This window comes from Ailuropoda melanoleuca, chromosome 13 (genome assembly GCF_002007445.2).
Source record: "Ailuropoda melanoleuca isolate Jingjing chromosome 13, ASM200744v2, whole genome shotgun sequence".
NCBI classification, from domain to species: Eukaryota; Metazoa; Chordata; class Mammalia; order Carnivora; family Ursidae; genus Ailuropoda; species Ailuropoda melanoleuca.
In genome coordinates, this window is record NC_048230.1 from 55,722,143 (window position 1) to 55,739,910 (window position 17,768).

At 53.1% G+C, this 17,768-nt stretch overlaps 1 protein-coding gene across 1 annotated transcript; it reads left to right on the forward strand.

The window, feature by feature from the left end:
• Positions 1 to 4,874: 4,874 nt before the first annotated feature.
• KCNG1 (potassium voltage-gated channel modifier subfamily G member 1) lies at positions 4,875 to 14,178 on the forward strand (the record flags this gene model as incomplete). Its single annotated transcript, XM_002912975.3, has 2 exons — positions 4,875 to 5,648; positions 9,766 to 14,178. Coding segments are annotated over 2 exons (1,545 nt in total), but the record flags the coding sequence as incomplete, so codon positions are not given.
• Positions 14,179 to 17,768: the final 3,590 nt, after the last annotated feature.

A 17,768-nucleotide genomic window follows, 5' to 3' on the forward strand; every position in this document is an offset into this window, starting at 1 on the left:
CCCCCCCCCGCCACCCCCGGCCCCAGGATGGATGCCAGGGGACCACGGGCAACATGGAACAGGCATTCTTATACTTTCATCCTCTCTTGGATCTGAGTCCCCAGAAGCACACCTCTGAGTCAAGGATCTGAGTACAAATAATGTCTTATTATGTGCCACAACCCCTATCGATGCAGGTCTGAGAAATACACCCAGGACTGGGATTCCTGGCTCATACAGCAGCAACGTCCTTCACTTCCCTCAGCACCCCTGATGGCTTTCCCAGAGGCTGTACCAGACCGTACTTCCTCCAGCAGGGAGCTCTGGGGGTCAGACAAATGCTGGGTTCAAGTCCCTCTGGTTCAGGTCACCCTTGGCAGGTGGAGAGAAAGTGACAGACCTCCCTCATAGCTAACGGCACAGCAGGTGTCTGATGAGGGTCCGCTATGGGTCAGGCATTGGGCCACGCACATCACCCAGGTCATCTGCTTTGGTCTTCACCATAACACAGGGAGGTAGGAGCTATTCATATCCCCATTTCACAGACAAGGCTAGTGAGTCTCAGAGGTAAGACATGACTTGCCCAAAGTCAGAGTGACTGGCCTTGAACCCAGGTCTCCTGATTTCAGAGCACATGGGCTGTTCTGCTTCCTCAGCTTGGAGTAGTCAGCAGGCTGTCCCCCAAGCTGGCGTAGGACCTGCTTTTTCTCAGTATCCCCTGTATTACTCTCCTGAGTGGCAGAAAACAACATAAACTTATGACCTCACATTTTGGAAGACAGAAGTCTCAAATGGGCCTTGCAGGGCTAAGGTAAAGGGGTGAGCAGACTGCATTCCTTTCTGGAGAGCCCAGGGGAGAGTCAGGTCTTGCCTTGTCCAGCTTCTAGAGGCTGCCTGCTGTCGTCAGCCTGTGGCCCCTTCCATCTTCAAAGCCAGCGGCGGCCAGCCAAGTCTTCCTCACACCGCATGGCATCCCACACACTTTCCTGCCTCTCTCTTCCATCTTTTAAGGACCCTCATGATTGGGCCCCTGGAGAATCCAGGATCATCTTCCCATCTCAAAGGCAGCTGACTGGCAACCTTAATTCCTCCTCATGTGTAATCTAACCTAGTCACTGGTTCCAGGGATTAGGATTAGGGCATCTTGGTGGGGTTGTAGCACTCTGCCTACCCGTCCCCCCCCCCCCAGTGGTGTCTACCTGCACTAACCAGGCCTGGTGTGGAGTGCAGCTTCGACAGGGAAGTAGGTGCTGGGCACAGGGAGCACCTCGGCCTCTGGGCTTTGCCGTTTCTCTGCTAGGCTGGCCCTCTGGCCCTCTGCAGCTCAGCCAGGTCAAAACTACCAGCTGATCCCACCACCACCACCACACACACACTCATCAAGACAGCTTTGGTGTGGTTTGACTCCACCCATCCGTCCATCCATCCGTCCAACCATCCATGCAAGCCACGTTCATCCCTACTCTCTCGCTGATTTGCCCATCTGCCCTCCTGTCCATCATCCCAAAGCCTGCAAATGCTGCCTCCTACACAAGCCTCATCAAAACGCCACCTAGTGTCTCCTCAGTGAATGGCACCGCTGGAATCCATTCTCCCCCTCACCACACTCCCCTCCCCCAAATCTTGGCAGCAATTCCTCCAAAGTCCATCTGGAATGCAGCCAATCCTCCAGCCCCCTCCACTGGTCCAAGCCTTAGTTGACTCTTTCAAGAATGACTACAGAGAATTCCAGCCTAGTTTCCCCAGCCCACCCAGTCTACTCCTGAGGACCCTCCCTCCCATGGAGAGTAAACCCCAGCCCCTTGTCATGGCCCACTAGGCTCTGTTCCATCTGGTATCTGATGACTTCTCCACACTCAACTTCTCCCACCTTCCCCTCACTCACTGCACCCCAGAACTCGGCCTTCTCTGGCTCGACCACCAAGTCCATCCCCAGGTCAAGGAGCAAGCTCTTCCCATTCCCTCAGCCTTAAACCCCCTCCTCCAGGTCCTCATAGGACTGGCTCCTTCCCATCCAACCTCAGCCCCGAAGTTGTCTCCACCAAGAAGCCCTCCCAGACCCCTCCAGCTCCTGTTGCCATCATGTTCTTGCTCTGTTTCCTGAAATGATCTGTGTACTTACTTAGAGACCACCTCCACCACTAGAATGTCCACTCCCTGAGGACAAGGGCTGGGTCTGTCTTGGTCTCTGCTGTGCCTGCAGACCTGATACAGGCCCAACACATCGTGAGTGTTGAATGACATCTCAGTACTCCTCCTCATCCTCAGTATCACAGCCCCTTTTTCAAATGGCTTTCTCTTCCCAAGCATCCACAGACAGACCCTCGGAGACAAAATCACCAAAATCCATTGTGTTCTAGGACTGACAGACCTAACACTGCAGAGAAATATTAAAAGACCAAACCTCTCATGAGGGTATCGGGCTGGGTGAAAAGTGGCATTGTTTTCCGGAAGCAGGACTTTGGGGCCTGTTTGATTTATGAACTTTGCTTGAGACTCTAGAATCTAGCATGCAGAGCCATCCCCCCTACACCCATCAGATTGGGTGTCCCCAAGACCAAAAGCCAAGGACAAGTGTGCCCATTCCTCATTTAGCAAATCCCAGCATCTGGACTAACGTGTGCAAGCAGCCTGCACGACACGGGTTTTTTCCTTCTCCATGCTAAACAGTACGCTGGGACAGGATAAATTTCCACGTAGGAAATCAGTATTTAATTTAATTTAATTTAATCAGGCTTTAATTCACAACTGACAGGGGTCACGAGAGAAAGAAATGAAGGATCGCTAATTGGGGGAGCTTTGTGCTGGAGGGAGAGCTGGGAGCTTGAAAGAAGACCTTCTGTCTGTAAGACGTGATTACAGCCGAGGGGGTTTCACAAGGGCTCTTCAGGGCTTGCAGGACCAGAGGAAGTTTCCTTTTCCTCTGTCACCATTCTTACCAAACAGAATGTCACTTTTCCTCTTGTCTTTGGTGGCAAAGATAAAGCAGCGGAGCTGAAAAGCGGTACCACTCGTGTGAAGTGCCTGGAAGGGATTATTCTCGCTCCTCCAAGGGATTCTGGCAGGCTGCGCCCGAGGAGATGGGTTCCAATTTTAGGTGAAGTTAAGAAACATTCTCAACACTCTAAAATCAGATCATTTTCATTTCAAGCGCAGGTGTACCTAGTTTTCCAGAACCCAATCTGTGAAACCGTAGCTTTCCCCGAAGATAAATGAGTGGAGCAATGATTTGCTTTATGTAAAAGAATTTCTGTTAGGAAGGATCCTCTTTCCGATGGCACCCCTCTGGCTCCTGTTGAATGCTTTCTCGTCCATACAGATGTGCCTGCGTGTGCGTGCGTGCACGTGCATTTTCCGTGCACATGTCCATGGCACAGATCGACACTCAGGTATTAGAAATGAAATTAGTAGACTTTGCTGGTACCACTTGCTTTCATGGGGGACTGGGCTGGAGGGAGGGTTGGTGATTTTTAAAAAGCAGAGTACTAGACTCTTACTGCTTTTCTGTGGATCAGCTTCATTCCGGAGAGCTCAGCTGCTATAATCTGGGGGTTTCGAACTCAAATGCCTACGGGGGGCAGGAAGGAAACATCCATGAGTGAAGGCGCGGGCATATTAGAAAGACAACAAGGAAGGGTGGGGACTGTGGTAGATTGCCACATGCACGCCCTGCCTACAGGGCGCAGTCATTTCTCGGCTGTAACTTAGGCCAAATGTTGCCAAATAGTCTGATTTTTCAAGAGAAACCAAGAATGTCAATTTTAGAGGAATTCCTCAATTTTCAAAATCTTCTCCAAGCCAGGCAGAATTATTTGTGAACCAAATTCAGCCCATGAGCTACGAATGAATAAGCAATGTCATTCTAGTACCACACACCCTTAGTTAGCTTGGAGGGTCGGGAAGGAAGGAGCCTGTGTAAGAATATATTTTGACCTCAGGTCCTCAAGTGTCTTCCTCGTGTTGGCCTCATTCAGCAACTACTTCTTTGAGCTTTTACACTGCTGGGCACAGGGATTCAGAGCTGAGTAGAGCCCAGTTCTTGCCCTACAAACCAAGCAGTCTCATCAAGAAGTCAGGCTTACACACAGATAGAGTAAGGATAATGATCCGGATACAGGGGTGGGAGGACTCGATTTAGCTGGAAGAGCCAAGGAAGGCTTCCTAGAGGAGCCCAGCTCACCCCCTCAAAATGTTTGATGATATACAAGCAATTATAGCACTATTGTGATAATTATGCATTTCTTTGGACATTGCCTCTTATGGCCAATGATATAGGGTTTCCACTTACGGAAGCAATACAAGGTGTCCCTTTAAGGTAAACACAAATAGTAATAATAGACAACAATGATTGAGTACCTGCCATGTGCCAGGCACTGTGTTATTAAATGCTCTTCTGCACATAATTCATTGAATCTTCTCAGTAATCCTACGAAGTGGGTCGAATGGTTGTACCCACTCTACAGATGAGGAAATTGAAACAGCTCAAGGTTAAGTAGCATGCCCAGGCCATGAGGCTCCAGAGTCTGTGCTTGTAACCACAAGTGCTTGGAAGTCCAAGTTCAGGGTGCCAATGTGGCCGGCTTCTGGTGAGGACTTTTCCTGGCTTGTGGGTGGCTGTCTTCTGACTGTGTCCCCACGTGGTAGAGAGGGAGGGAGCTCGGTGCCTCTTCCTCTTCCATAAGGGCACTGATCCCACCCCTCATGGCCTCAGCCAAACCTAATCACGCCCCCCGCAAGGTCCTGCCTCCTAATACTGGCCCACAGAGGTCAAGCTTTCCCTTGTGAATGGTGGGGGGGGGGGGGGGCGCTGTCGGCCTAGACTCCAGCGTCACTGAGGGTCTTTCCTCCCTTCTCCACCCCAGGCACGAGGGGGATGTGAAAGCCCAAAATGACTCTTACCGGGAGACAACTCTGATTACGACTATAGCGCCCTGAGCTGCGCCTCGGACGCCTCCTTCCACCCGGCGTTCTTCCCGCAGGGCCAGTCCCTGAAGGGCGTCTTCTACCGCCGGGCGCAGCGGCTGCGGCCCCGGCCCCAGGACGCACCGCGCCTGGCCGGCCAGCCCGAGGACCGGCGGCGGCAGATCATCATCAACGTGGGCGGCATCAAGTACTCGCTGCCCTGGACCACGCTCGAGGAGTTCCCGCTCACGCGCCTGGGCCAGCTCAAGGCCTGCACCAACTTCGACGACATCCTCAACGTGTGCGATGACTACGATGTGACCTGCAACGAGTTCTTCTTCGACCGCCACCCGGGAGCCTTCGGCACCATCCTGACCTTCCTGCGGGCCGGCAAGCTGCGCCTGCTGCGGGAGATGTGCGCCCTGTCCTTCCAGGAGGAGCTGCTGTACTGGGGCATCGCCGAGGACCGCCTGGACGGCTGCTGCAAGCGCCGCTACCTGCAGAAGATCGAGGAGTTCGCCGACGTGGTGGAGCGGGACGACGACGACGACGAGCCGCTGTCCAGCGACGACCCCGGCAGCGAGGGCCCGGCCGAGGGCGAGGGCCGCCTGGGACGCTGCATGCGGAGACTGCGCGACATGGTGGAGAGGCCGCACTCGGGGCTGCCCGGCAAGGTGTTCGCCTGCCTCTCGGTGCTCTTCGTCACCGTCACGGCCATCAACCTGTCCATCAGCACCCTGCCCAGCCTGCGCGAGGAGGAGGAGCAGGTAAGAGCCACGGCTGGGCGCGGGGAGGCTCGCTGCAGTGAGGGAGGGTCTCTGAGTTCAGGAGACAAAGCAGTCTGCTGGACCCCTCTCTCCAGAAGTCCACATCCTTCACGCTGGCGCGGTCACCTCCACCAGGAGGCCTTCCCTGACTGCAGTGGCAGAGCAGCATCTCCAGGCCCTCCTGTTTACATGCGTGTGGTCCACCTCCACGTTCAAACCTGAGCTCAGTGCCTGTCCTGGTCTGTGCTGTGCCCCCGGGGTCTAGAACAGTGTCGAGCATGGCCAAGGCGCTCAGCCACTCTGTGGAAGGAAGCAATGAGGGAGTCTGTGAATGATGTGATCTATGATGTGCCTGCCCCTGAGCAAAACACGTAACATATCATCAACACCTGTTTCACCCACAGGAGCCCTATCCCAAGCTTCCTAATTCCCTTGTTTAAAAATACCCCAGCACCATTTTCTGGGTCCGTCACCTCATTTTTATTAAGAGCTGTGCATGTGCGCATGTGCTTGAACAGTGAGCGTCTCTGTGTTCAGCAAGAGAATTGTGTAAAGTGTTCACTCCGTGGCCTGGCCGAGGTGTATGCAGGGTTCCCAGGGGCAGCACTCGGCAGGCAGTTACTAGCAGCCAGGGGCTGGGCCGTGCTTCTGCCTACATCTCATGCTCTCAGCGAATCTTCCAGCAACCCTGTACGGGAGCCATTCTCATACCCAGCTGACAGGTGAGAATGGTGAGGCAGAGCAGCTTGCCCAGGCCCATGTCCCACTGAGTCCAAGTTCTGTGTTCTTGAATGAAAAAGTACGGGTCCCACGTGGCAGCCTGGGACTTCATGTACCCCACGGAAGCATGTGATTGCCCCACACTGTGCTCCCTAAAAATTTTACATGGTAGCCAACATGTAAAAATAAAGTGTCTTGCATTTAAAAATTCAAACTCTCAGCTTCTCAAAATGTATACGGTCAGGCCCCCTGGACTGCAGTCCACACAGCAGCTCTGGGTGGGAGCTGAGTCTATGGAAAGTGTGTGCTCCCCAATTCAGCTTCATAATGTGTGAGACCTTTGGGCCTTTAAGTTGGGACCCTTTCCTCACATTGGGGGTGGGGAGCTGGGGGTTCTAGAAGCAAGTTTTAAGACAGACCAAAACATTCAGACAAGTACGAATTGTATAGGCAATGGAGAAATAGGTATGGCTGTATGAACTCAACATAAATATCGTGCCAGCCAGCATTTATTGAACACTGGCTGTGTACCCTGCATGTGCTAAGTGCGTCACGTGAACTCTTTGATGGAGCACTGGAAGTACTCACCAGGTGAGGGTTTTTCCACAAGGTAGCAATGGCTATTGCATTTGTAACACATGGGGGGAAGGCGGGTTTCTGGCACATCTTTATACATTGAATTTTTAAAGCAAGTATTAAAAAAATAACACTCAACCAGTAAAATTAATTTTTGATAAGCAGAAAGGGAAGTGATCAAGAGGGCGGGGCTAGAGCCCAATGGCCTGAATTTGAATCCCATTGCTTCCACTCTGGCTGCGCAGCTGTGGGCAAGTTACTTTCCCTCTCTGTGCCTCAGTTTCCTCACTTGTCCAAGGGGCTGTGCACAGGCTCACCTCACAGTGTCGTGAGGATTCAGTGAGTGAGTCCACGGGAAGTGTTTGGAGTAACGCCTGGCTCTGGAGCGTTCAGGCGGTGCTGACTATAAGGATTACAAGCACCTGCCAAAGAAAGAGCGAGAAAATGCTCACCATTTGAGACCTGTCTGGAAGTCCATGTACATGGTATAAATCTTTTCTTGGCTCCAACATATGCAATCCTGACTTTATCAGGAAAATACTAATAAAGCTACTGTTTTATTCACCTTCTGACACTTGCTTTTTTTTTTTTTTTTAAATAATACCTGGACTTTTCCTTGATTCAGTGAAAATGCTGTTCTTTGATTTTGGAGACCAGTGGGGTTCACAGTCTCACTTGCTCCTCGAGCACACATTCGAGGGGCTCCTGTGTTCAGCCATCACCCAGCATGCAGGGTGACCAGAACGAGTATTCCAGCTACAAGGACTTCAGATCCCTTGGAGGAGGGACAGTGACACCCCTGTGACCACAAGTGTGAGACACAAGCCAAGGGGGCTCTTATGAGAGGCCCATCAACCATGCTGGGGATACCTGGAGGGGGCCCACTCCAGGAAGGCTTTCTAGAGGAGGCTTCCCATCCCACAGTGCTGAGACCTCATGGCCCACCGAGTACTAGTTCATTTCTGCAGCATCTAACCTGTTCCTAGAGAGAGAGCTGCTAGTGCGGGACTCACAGAACCCAGCTGTGCCCAGGAATGACAGATGCCCCAGGCTAATACCATGTGTGCCTTCCCGCTCTGTCTCAGGCCCCTTTGAGACTGAGGTCCAAAGCCACCGGGCACAGTCTCCTGTCCAGTTCCATGGCAGGCCAGAGAGACAGGCTGGCAGCCCACATGCCAAATGCAGCACACAGATGTGTTTGAGCGGCCCACAGAGTGTTTTCTTTGTACTGAATTATCACAACACTTAAAACCCAGGAGATTTCATGCAAAACTCCAGATTCCCAGCCTCCCTGAAAACTTGGGTGCGGCCGCAGCCTCCAGCCTGAATCCTCCTGGCACAGGAATCAGGAGGTACTCAGCAGGACAGCAGTGCTCTCTGGCTGGCCTCCACCCCGCCTGGCCCGGCTCCTTTGGGTTCCCTTTGCCCACCTGGCCTTGAGTTGGCCTTCCCAACTAAATGCCAATCCCATGCGCTTCCATCCATCCTGGTGACAAACGCAAATTGGCCACTTGTCACATGCTGGGTTGTTCTAGGTGCTGGGGTCCTGAGAGCGAACAATGCACGAGCTGTCCCTCCCTAGGGGGCTATAATCTGCTGGGGCAGGGGGCCAGGAGGGTGGAGGCTGGAAACATAATAAACGTGTTACATAAGTAACTTATAAGGCATTTTAAGAGATGATGGGCCCTCTGAATAAATAGGCCAGGAAAAGGAGAATCAGGGTGGATGACAAAGGGAGGATGGACTTTAAATCAAGGGGGTCATGAAAGCCCTTCCTGGGAAGGTGATATTGAAGCAAAGAGCTAGAGGAAGGGAGGGTAGAGCCATGTGGGTATCCAGGGGAAGAGGACTCCTGCAGGGAGAGCAGAAAGTCAAGGCCTGGCTTGGGGTGGGGGGAGCCAGGGGGGCTAGGCTGGAGCACACGAACAAGGCAGACAGGGGGGCTAGGAAGTGGGAGAGGTGGCAGCCAGGCCATGTGTGCCCCCAGAGGGCTTGAGCTATCTCTCTGAGCCATGGAGCGTACTGAGCAAAGAACAGGATCTGATTCACGTTCCCAGCATCCCTCTGGCTATGTGTGCAGAATAAACAGTAGGGACCAGGGATCCCAGCAAGGAGGTTCCTGCAACCAGCCAAGCAAGAGAGGATGGTGGCTGCACCAAGGTGAGGGCAGCAGACATAGGGAGAAATGGTTTGATTCCGGAATCATTTTAAAGGAAGAACCAACAGGATTTCCTGCGGACGATATGAGAGGTGTCAAAATGAGGCCGAGTCTCCCATCCTGAGCAACTGGAAAGGTGGGATTGCTAAGAAGGGAAAGCACTGGTGGGCGGGTGTGCAGGAGAAACCAAAAGCCCGAGAGGCTAAATCTTAATTGTTTCTACCCCAAAAAAGAAATGATAATTACGTGACATGATAAAGGTGTTAGCTTAAGGCTATGGTAGTAATCTTATTGCAATATACAGATGTATCAAATCAACGTGCATACCTGAAACTGATACAATTATGTGTCAATTCTATCTCAATAAGAATTTTGTTAAAGAATCAGCAGCCCGGTTTGGGACATAAGTTTGAAACACCTATCAGACACCCATAGGGGTGACGTCAAGGAGGCAGCCCTTCTGGGGTCTGGAATCCAGGGGCAGCAGGTCTGGGCTGGGGAGAAAGATGAAGAGTGGCCGTTGCAGGTGCTTCAAGCTCTCGGCCTGGCCAGGGTCCCCGGGGGACCTGAGCCTATCTAGGGCGGGGGGGTGGGGCTGGCAAAGCACACGGCCTGGCCGGTGGCACCGCTGACCTGTCCCCTGCCCTCCCCCCTCTCTCCCAGGGCCAGTGCTCGCAGATGTGCCACAACGTCTTCATCGTGGAGTCGGTGTGCGTGGGCTGGTTCTCCCTCGAGTTCCTCCTGCGGCTCATCCAGGCGCCCAGCAAGTTCGCCTTCCTGCGGAGCCCGCTGACGCTCATCGACTTGGTGGCCATCCTGCCTTACTACATCACGCTGCTGGTGGACGGCGCGGCCGCGGGCCGCCGAAAGTCGGGCGCGGGCAACAGCTACCTGGACAAGGTGGGGCTGGTGCTGCGGGTCCTGCGGGCGCTGCGCATCCTGTACGTCATGCGGCTGGCCCGCCACTCCCTGGGGCTGCAGACGCTGGGGCTCACCGCCCGCCGCTGCACACGCGAGTTCGGGCTCCTGCTGCTTTTCCTCTGCGTGGCCATCGCCCTCTTTGCCCCCCTCCTCTACGTCATCGAGAACGAGATGGCCGACAGCCCCGAGTTCACCAGCATCCCCGCCTGCTACTGGTGGGCCGTCATCACCATGACGACTGTGGGCTACGGAGACATGGTACCCAGGAGCACGCCCGGCCAGGTCGTGGCCCTCAGCAGCATCCTCAGCGGCATCCTCCTCATGGCCTTCCCGGTGACCTCCATCTTCCACACCTTCTCCCGCTCCTACCTGGAGCTCAAGCAGGAGCAGGAGAGGGTGATGTTCCGGAGGACCCAGTTCCTCATCAAGACCAAGTCGCAGCTGAGCACCATGTCCCACGACAGCGACATCTTGTTTGGAAGTGCCTCCTCGGACACCAGAGACAACAACTGAGCCCAGAGGACGTACCCCGTCGCCAGTGCCACCGCCACCGCCAGGACACCCCCAGCTCTGCCTGCCCTTGCGGCTTGAAGCTATTGCCATCACGACACGGAGCCTTCGAAGGCACATGCTGCCCTGGGCGAGGCCCTGGCATAGGACCCACTCGAACCACACCCCAAGAAGGACGCCTGCAACATCCGCAGAGGGGTCCCTACCCCTCCGCCTCCACAAGTGAAGCAGCGGCTGGTCAAGAGCCCAGCACACAACAGTGACAGGCCCCCCGCCCGCCCCCGGCCCCGTGTCTGTTTCCCCCGATAGGAAGATGGTTTTGTTCTTTCCGCCATGTAAATAACAAGCCCAGCAAAGACTTGCTTTACGGGTCTGGCCGGAGAAAAAGGACAGATGACAGCACTGTGTTTCATGTGGATCACGCGCAATTAAAGAAAACCGATGAAAAAGAGAGAAAATGCCTTCTGTGGGGCTCTGAAGAGAGGAAGCTGTTCGCCAGCAGAGCCAGCCAGTGTGGGTACTGGGAGGACAACGGCCTGCTTCCTGGGGTCATTCAGGCCTGGTCGGGCCCAGTGGGGTAAGAGAACAGGAAGAGAACAAGACACCTTTGGGGAAATTGTCAGTAAATTCTGCATTCCTTTTCTGTTTTTCTTTGATTCCTACCATCTCCTGGCCCCTCTTCCTCCCTTTTCCCTTCTCTTCCATCCTCTGTTTTCTTCTTTTAGGGTTCTCAAACTTTTCCCCCAAGGCACCCCAATGGTTAAGTGGACACCAAGGGGCCCGTCCACACTGCCAACTACAAAGGTGATATCGCTTCATTTTATCTTTTAAAAATACTGTGGATTTTCTTCTCTACTCCACATTCATTTTAACTTTCTTTTTAAAAAATGCTTTAAATCACTTACCTGAATCTAAATCTAAATCTAGAGTGGGATTGATGCTTTGGGAAGGTGGGCCAGGGTCCCCTGGGCAGTCTGGAGGCACTGTCTTGGGCCCCCTAAGGCCTCCCTGTGCCCTCCAATGGCCTCCCGAGCACCCACCCGGCTGGGCACTGCTCCTGATGGACATTAGAGAGGGACCCCCCCACCAGCCAACAGATTTACTCAGCCTGAGGGCATCAGAGCCCCTTGTGCTAGGACAGGGAGGGGGCTTCACCCCCAGGGCACAGCCACAGCCTGGCTTCACCCTCCCAGGTATGGCAACATGGCTTTCTTCATCCCATACCCACTGCTGCCTCGGCCGTGGCCCCTCCCCGGGCACGCTCTGACACAAATCTGACCACCTCACTGTCCTGAGTCCACCAGGGGCCGTCCATTATATTGAGAATAAAACCCAAATGCCCTGAGTGTCCCGGGCTCTGTCCTCCTGTCCAGCTTCATCCCCCGCCTCTGTCTGCTTTGCTCACTCCACCCAGCCACAGGGCCCTCCGTCTCTGCTGACATACCCAGCCCCTTCCCATCTCGGGCCTTCGCATCTGCAGACCCCTCTCCCAGGAATGCCCTTCCCGAAGAACCCTCCACGGCTGCCCCTTCCCTCACTTCCCTGACCATGTCTCTGAAGAATGCACACCAGCAGCTCCTCCTAACTCCCTCCTGCGGTCCTTGATCTTCCCGCCTGTCAACCTTCCAAGTTGCCCCACGTATTCCCTGCCTCTCGGTCGCCGTCTGTCTCCTGCACAAGGAGCTCCGTGCTGCTCTCGCGCTGTGAGTCCCTACAGGGCAGCGCCGCTCACTGCTGACTCCCAGCACCTAGCCCAGGGCCTGGCACAGAGCAGGAGCTCCTGAAACGTCTGGGGAGTGAATGAATGAAGGGAAACGGGAAAGGCGGCCAGAAAGCAGAAGAACCTTCGAGCATGTCTTATCTATCTTGGGTGGGGAGGCATGGCGATCTCAGCACGGTGTACATGCAGTGAGGCAGAGGGGAAATGTCATTTGAGTCACGAGGGCCTTGTTAAAGGCTCCCCTGACGCCTGCTTCCCGTGACTCACGCCTGAAAAGTAAGTTTTCCGACTAATTAGCTCTACCTTCCCCAGCCTGGTGGGTGTCATAGCAATCGGGCACTGCCGTCATGGTAATAATACCTTAGATTTATGGAATGACCTTTTTTCCCTCTCCAAAGGGGCTGTGAGAGACAGGAGACGATTGAAAATGCTACACAGACAGAAACGTGACACAGAGCGGTACACAATGGAGCCCTTTAAAACTCAGTGGAGTGGAAAGCAAATACCATTTGGGGTGGAGGAGCCCCAAATAGGACAGCACTGGTGGGGGAGCTGTGCCCCCCCCAACACAGAGGACAGAGTCTAGGGTTGTGCCGAGGAGGAGCTGGGGTCACGGGAGGGTTGAGAATTCTGCATCTTCTCGCACAGGGTCCACGATAGAGACCCAGACTTAGGCACCTCTACAGACCTCCCCTGAGGGACAGAGGGGCTCCAGACACTGACCTACACACCCAGAGGGCGGCTTAGGGTCTTTGGCCCTAATTAAGAATTGGGAGCCTTGGAACTCCTCACCAGCTGCATCTAGGGCAAAAGTGACCACCTTTACGATTAGGGCTTTTCTGCTTTTTTCTGGCAATGTGGAATCTGATGCAGAAAGCCCAGCTATAAATCACACGGAAAAACAACTCTTCTCATGGAAGCGTGGGGGCAAAATCCTGGCCCCTGCCCTAATGGGGCTTCCCTTTTGACGCTGGTACAGGCAACTGACCCCATACAGCTGGGAAGACAGTGTGGGAAAGTCACTGCTCTAGGAGAAACAGCAAAGCAAGCCTTTAGCCACTGGCACCCACAGCTGCTGGGTCAGGAGCACCCATCCCACTGAGGGGGCTGAGGACAGGTACCAAGACCACCTCCCTCCACAGAACCAGAGCCCACACAGTGGGCCAGGTGAACTGAAGACAGTAACTTCTGATGTTGGTAAGCACAGAGTGACCTGGCAAGGAGTGACTGGGACCAGAGAGAGGTGGAGAGCAGCCACTTAAGAGGGTCCGGGAAGGGGGCACCTGGCTGGCTCAGGGGAGCACGTGACTCTCGATCTCAGGATCGTGAGTTCGAGTCCCACATTGGGTGTAGAAATTACTTAAATAAATAAACTGAAAAATTAAAAAAAAAAAAAAAAGAGGGTCAGGGAAGGACTCCCTGAGGAAGCAGCATTTAAAAGGAGACCTGAAGGAGAGGATAGACAGCAATCCAAGCAGAGGGGACAGCAATCGCAAGCAGAGGGGACAGCCAGTGCAAAGGCCAAGAGGTGGGGAAGATGGAGACATTCTCCAGTTGTCAAGGGAGCACATGGGCATGGAAACTCGTCCCTGCTGGGCACATCCTTCCTCCCAGGGAGAAAACTCCGATCTGCAGAGTAGATGCCCTGAAGAAACATTTCCAGAAACTTCCTCTGAAACAGGCCTTACCACAGCAGCTGGGGGCAAAACAAAACAGAACCGGACTCAGTGCCTGCCCCGAGGTGCGGATAATCTGGTGGAGAAAAAGACACGTGAGTAAGATATTTCCAAACGTATGGAATGACGGGCATGCAGACATGGGGCTCTAGGAGCGTGGAGAAAGACATCAAAGAAAGTATGGTTTTCACTCAGATTTCCATTTGCTAAAATGGCTTCACGTATGTTTTCCCTCAGAAACCAATAAAGTGTTCCTTCTAACACGAGTTCTGTCTCTCCCACTCTGTCTCAAACCTCTCCCCATCCAGGCCTGTCAGCTTACAGCAGGGCTCTGTCCACTTGGATCTTCCAGTGGTGCAGCCCCCAGCCTCTCCCACCTGGATTGTTGCCAGAGCCTCCTCCCTGGTCTCCCTGCTCTCCCGCCTCCCCTCCCCACCCCTTCTCTACACAGCAGCAGAGGGACCCACGTCAGATCATGCTCACCCTCTGCTCAGAGCACCCCGCCCCCACACGTGGTGACATCTCATTCCACACACAGGAAAAGCCAGAGTCTCTCTCAGCCCTTCCTCCCTGACCTGCTTTCCTCATCTCTCCTATAAACTATACCAACCTCTTCTCGACCCATTGAACAGACCAAACACAGTCCCACCTCAGGGCCTTTGCACATGCTGTTCCCTCCACCTGGAAGACTCTTCCTAGATATATCCACTCGCTCCCTCTCGTCATTCAGTTCTCCGCTCAAATGTCACTTAAACAGAGAGACCTCATCTGACCTCTTCCCCAGCCCTGTGGAAAGACCACATTCCCAGAACGCGGCAGTGTATTAACCTTGTCTTTTGTTTTCTGTATTCTGATGCTTTGATAGCTGAGGACTCGCAGACCTTAGAGGGCCTGCCCCTCCCAGGATTCACCAATTCTTAGAGATAAACCACACACCCGCAAATGTGCTTTTCACATACAAACCAATCCAGAGCCTACGCCTCCTTTTTCAGGCTGTCACACACTAGCACATTCTCCACCTGCCCTAATCACCCCAAGGCCAGGGACCAGACAACCAGGAATGGCGCTCATGCCCCAGAGCCCGCTGAAATCATTCAGCTAGACAATCCTGAGCTTGCTTGCCCGGCTTCACCTCTTCCTTCCCTCGGAGATCACAATAAAGCCGCTTGCCACAGATCTCCCCACCACCACCTCTGTCTCTGACCAGCCCTGTATGTGCCCCCTGCTCCCCATTTTGTGAGGTGCCCCCTCTTCTTGGGAACTGTGAGCATAACTAACGGCTTTTCAATGGTAGTTTCTCTTGATCTTTTGGCCTCACCATACCCGAATAATAAAATCTATATTCTGAAGCACCCAGCCCCCTTATCCTGCTTCGTCCTTCTCTAAAACCCTATTATCACCTAACATATTATCTATTTACTTGCTCTCCACCAGATGTTTAGTTCCATGAGGGCAGAGACCTTCACAGGAGTATCCCTGGTCTATGGCAGCAGCTGGTACATAGTAGGTGGTCAATAAATATTCGCTGAATCAATGAATCTGTAAATCCCTCGCTCTATACAAGTCCTACAAAATATATACACGTATCAAGCATACCTGTTCATATACGTGGTGACATGAATCTCATTGAAATTTATTCCTATGTATTGACACCACAATTATGGCAGGCAGATAAACCTGCCCCACCCCCCCACCCAGGTCACCCAGTGGTTTCTGCTTGGAAACAATGTCTATTGTGTGAATTTAGTCCTCCACCAACATCCTTGAATTTTGAATTAAATGTATAAAAAGATACCGTGGGACTTTGTTTGCAACCATAAAACAGAGCCTGAAAGATTTTTTTCATTTCCTTTTCTGGAATGCACGTGCCGCTTATGCAAAGGACCTATAAAATCCACATAAATGAAGTAAATTTAAAGCCATCAACTGGCCTTGCTATAAGAAATACGGGGAAGGGGGGAATGTAATAGGACTAGAGCCTAGGTCTCAGTTACTGGTTATTAGGCTTATTTTTTTCCAATATTTCATTTATTTATTTGAGAGAGAGATCACAAGCTGGGGAGGGGGGGACCAGAGGGAAAGGGACAAGTGGATTCCCTGCTTAGCACAGAGCCCAACACAGACCGATTCCAGGACCCTGAGATCGCGACCTGAGCTGAAGGCAGATGCTTAACTGATTATTGAGCCACCCAGGAGCCCGAGAGGTTTGTTATTATATATACATGGGACCCAAGAAAAAGTAATTAGAATCATTCTCTAAATGACAAGTGCAATTAATAGGCATCGAGAATTGCTGCTAAATGGGCACAAACTGTTTCTCTGTTTAAATAGGAACTGCCTCCTCCCCTTAGAAGCTCAGAGGTCTTTTGCAATTAGCATAAAAATTACTCAGCAGTGACAGTAATCAAGGTATCTGGGGACAGTTGTGGGGAAGAGAGGGGAGGCTGCAGAAAAGAAGCAGTACGTTTATTCTCTTGCCGTCTGCAACTCAATCTTACCCCATCAGGGGCTGCTGGGTTCTGTTTTGCTTTCAAAGGAGAATAAATCCGGAGGCCGCGCGGAAAGCATATCCCCAAACCCTGAGACTGATGGTCTACAAGCAAAGGCTTGCAGTGGGCCCTCCAGCCTCCTCCGCATACATAAGACTATAGCCCACCTTTGCCCAGAAATTGCAAGGCAGGGTCCTGGACGGTCAGGAAGGTACTCCTCTCCTTTAAGGGAGTCTCACCTATTTGCCAGCAGGGACCTCGGAGAGATCTAGATGGGAAGTGCCAACCACGTGTGTTTGTGATCAGTGCTCAGACTTCACACCCCCGGTGTTGGGGGGCAGACGCTGGTGGCTGCCTATGTGAAAGCCGCTCCCCCGACTTCCCCACCAGGAGGTCAGGCGTTTGCTCGGTGCCAGGGTTTACGCCAACCACGCTCATCCCATCACGGTTTGCCAGTGAGTCCTGGGGGTGGGCACATGACCAGTCCTGGCCAATGAGACCCCAGAAGTCTGAGGTTGCTGTGGCTGTTTTCCCTTTGATGAGAGTGAGGCGTTTTCTCCTCTTCCCTCCCTTCCGTCCTGGATGCTGTTGAGGGGGGACACGGGCAAAGACGCTGTGGGTGGCAGCCCCAGCTTCTGTGTCCTGTCTTGCCTCAAGGCAACCCCATCTCCAGGAAATGACAGCATGCAGAGAGGCCCGCGAGGTCACACCCCCATCACGCTGAGGCAGCTCACAGCCCGTGACCCACTGGCTCCGGCGTGCAAGTCCTCAGCCCTTTGCCTAGAGGCCGAACGTGTCCTGGGATGGGGTGAACCTGTGAAGGAGGTGGGGATGAGAAATGCAAAGAACCTGCGGGAGGCCGCGCAAACATGATTAAGCTGCTGGACCCACCCAGGAACGCTAACCTCCAAAAATTAAGGCCTTTATGATTTAAGTTACTGAGACTTGGGTAACCATCCTGGTTTTCCCAGGCCCAGGGTGGTTTCTGGGATGCCGTGTTCAATTCAGAACGCAGGAAAGCTCCCAGAAAACCCAGATAATTTGGTCACCCAGCTGCTCTTCAGGCATTCTCAGCTTGTATCTAGAAGCATATCCAGCTGATGTGATGATTATCTCCATTTTACAGTTGAAGATGCTGAGACAGGAGAGGGAAAATGATGTGTATGTGATCACACAGCCAGTTAGTGGCAGAGCTGGAATTAGCGATCAAGAACTTAAAGACCACTGTTCCAGAGCTCTTTCTAAAACACCCATTTCACTGAGGAGGAACTCTAAGACCCCAGCACAACACTGTCTGCCAACGTTAGAGGACAACTGTAGTTCCTCGCCCCACCAGCATCTGGCAATGGC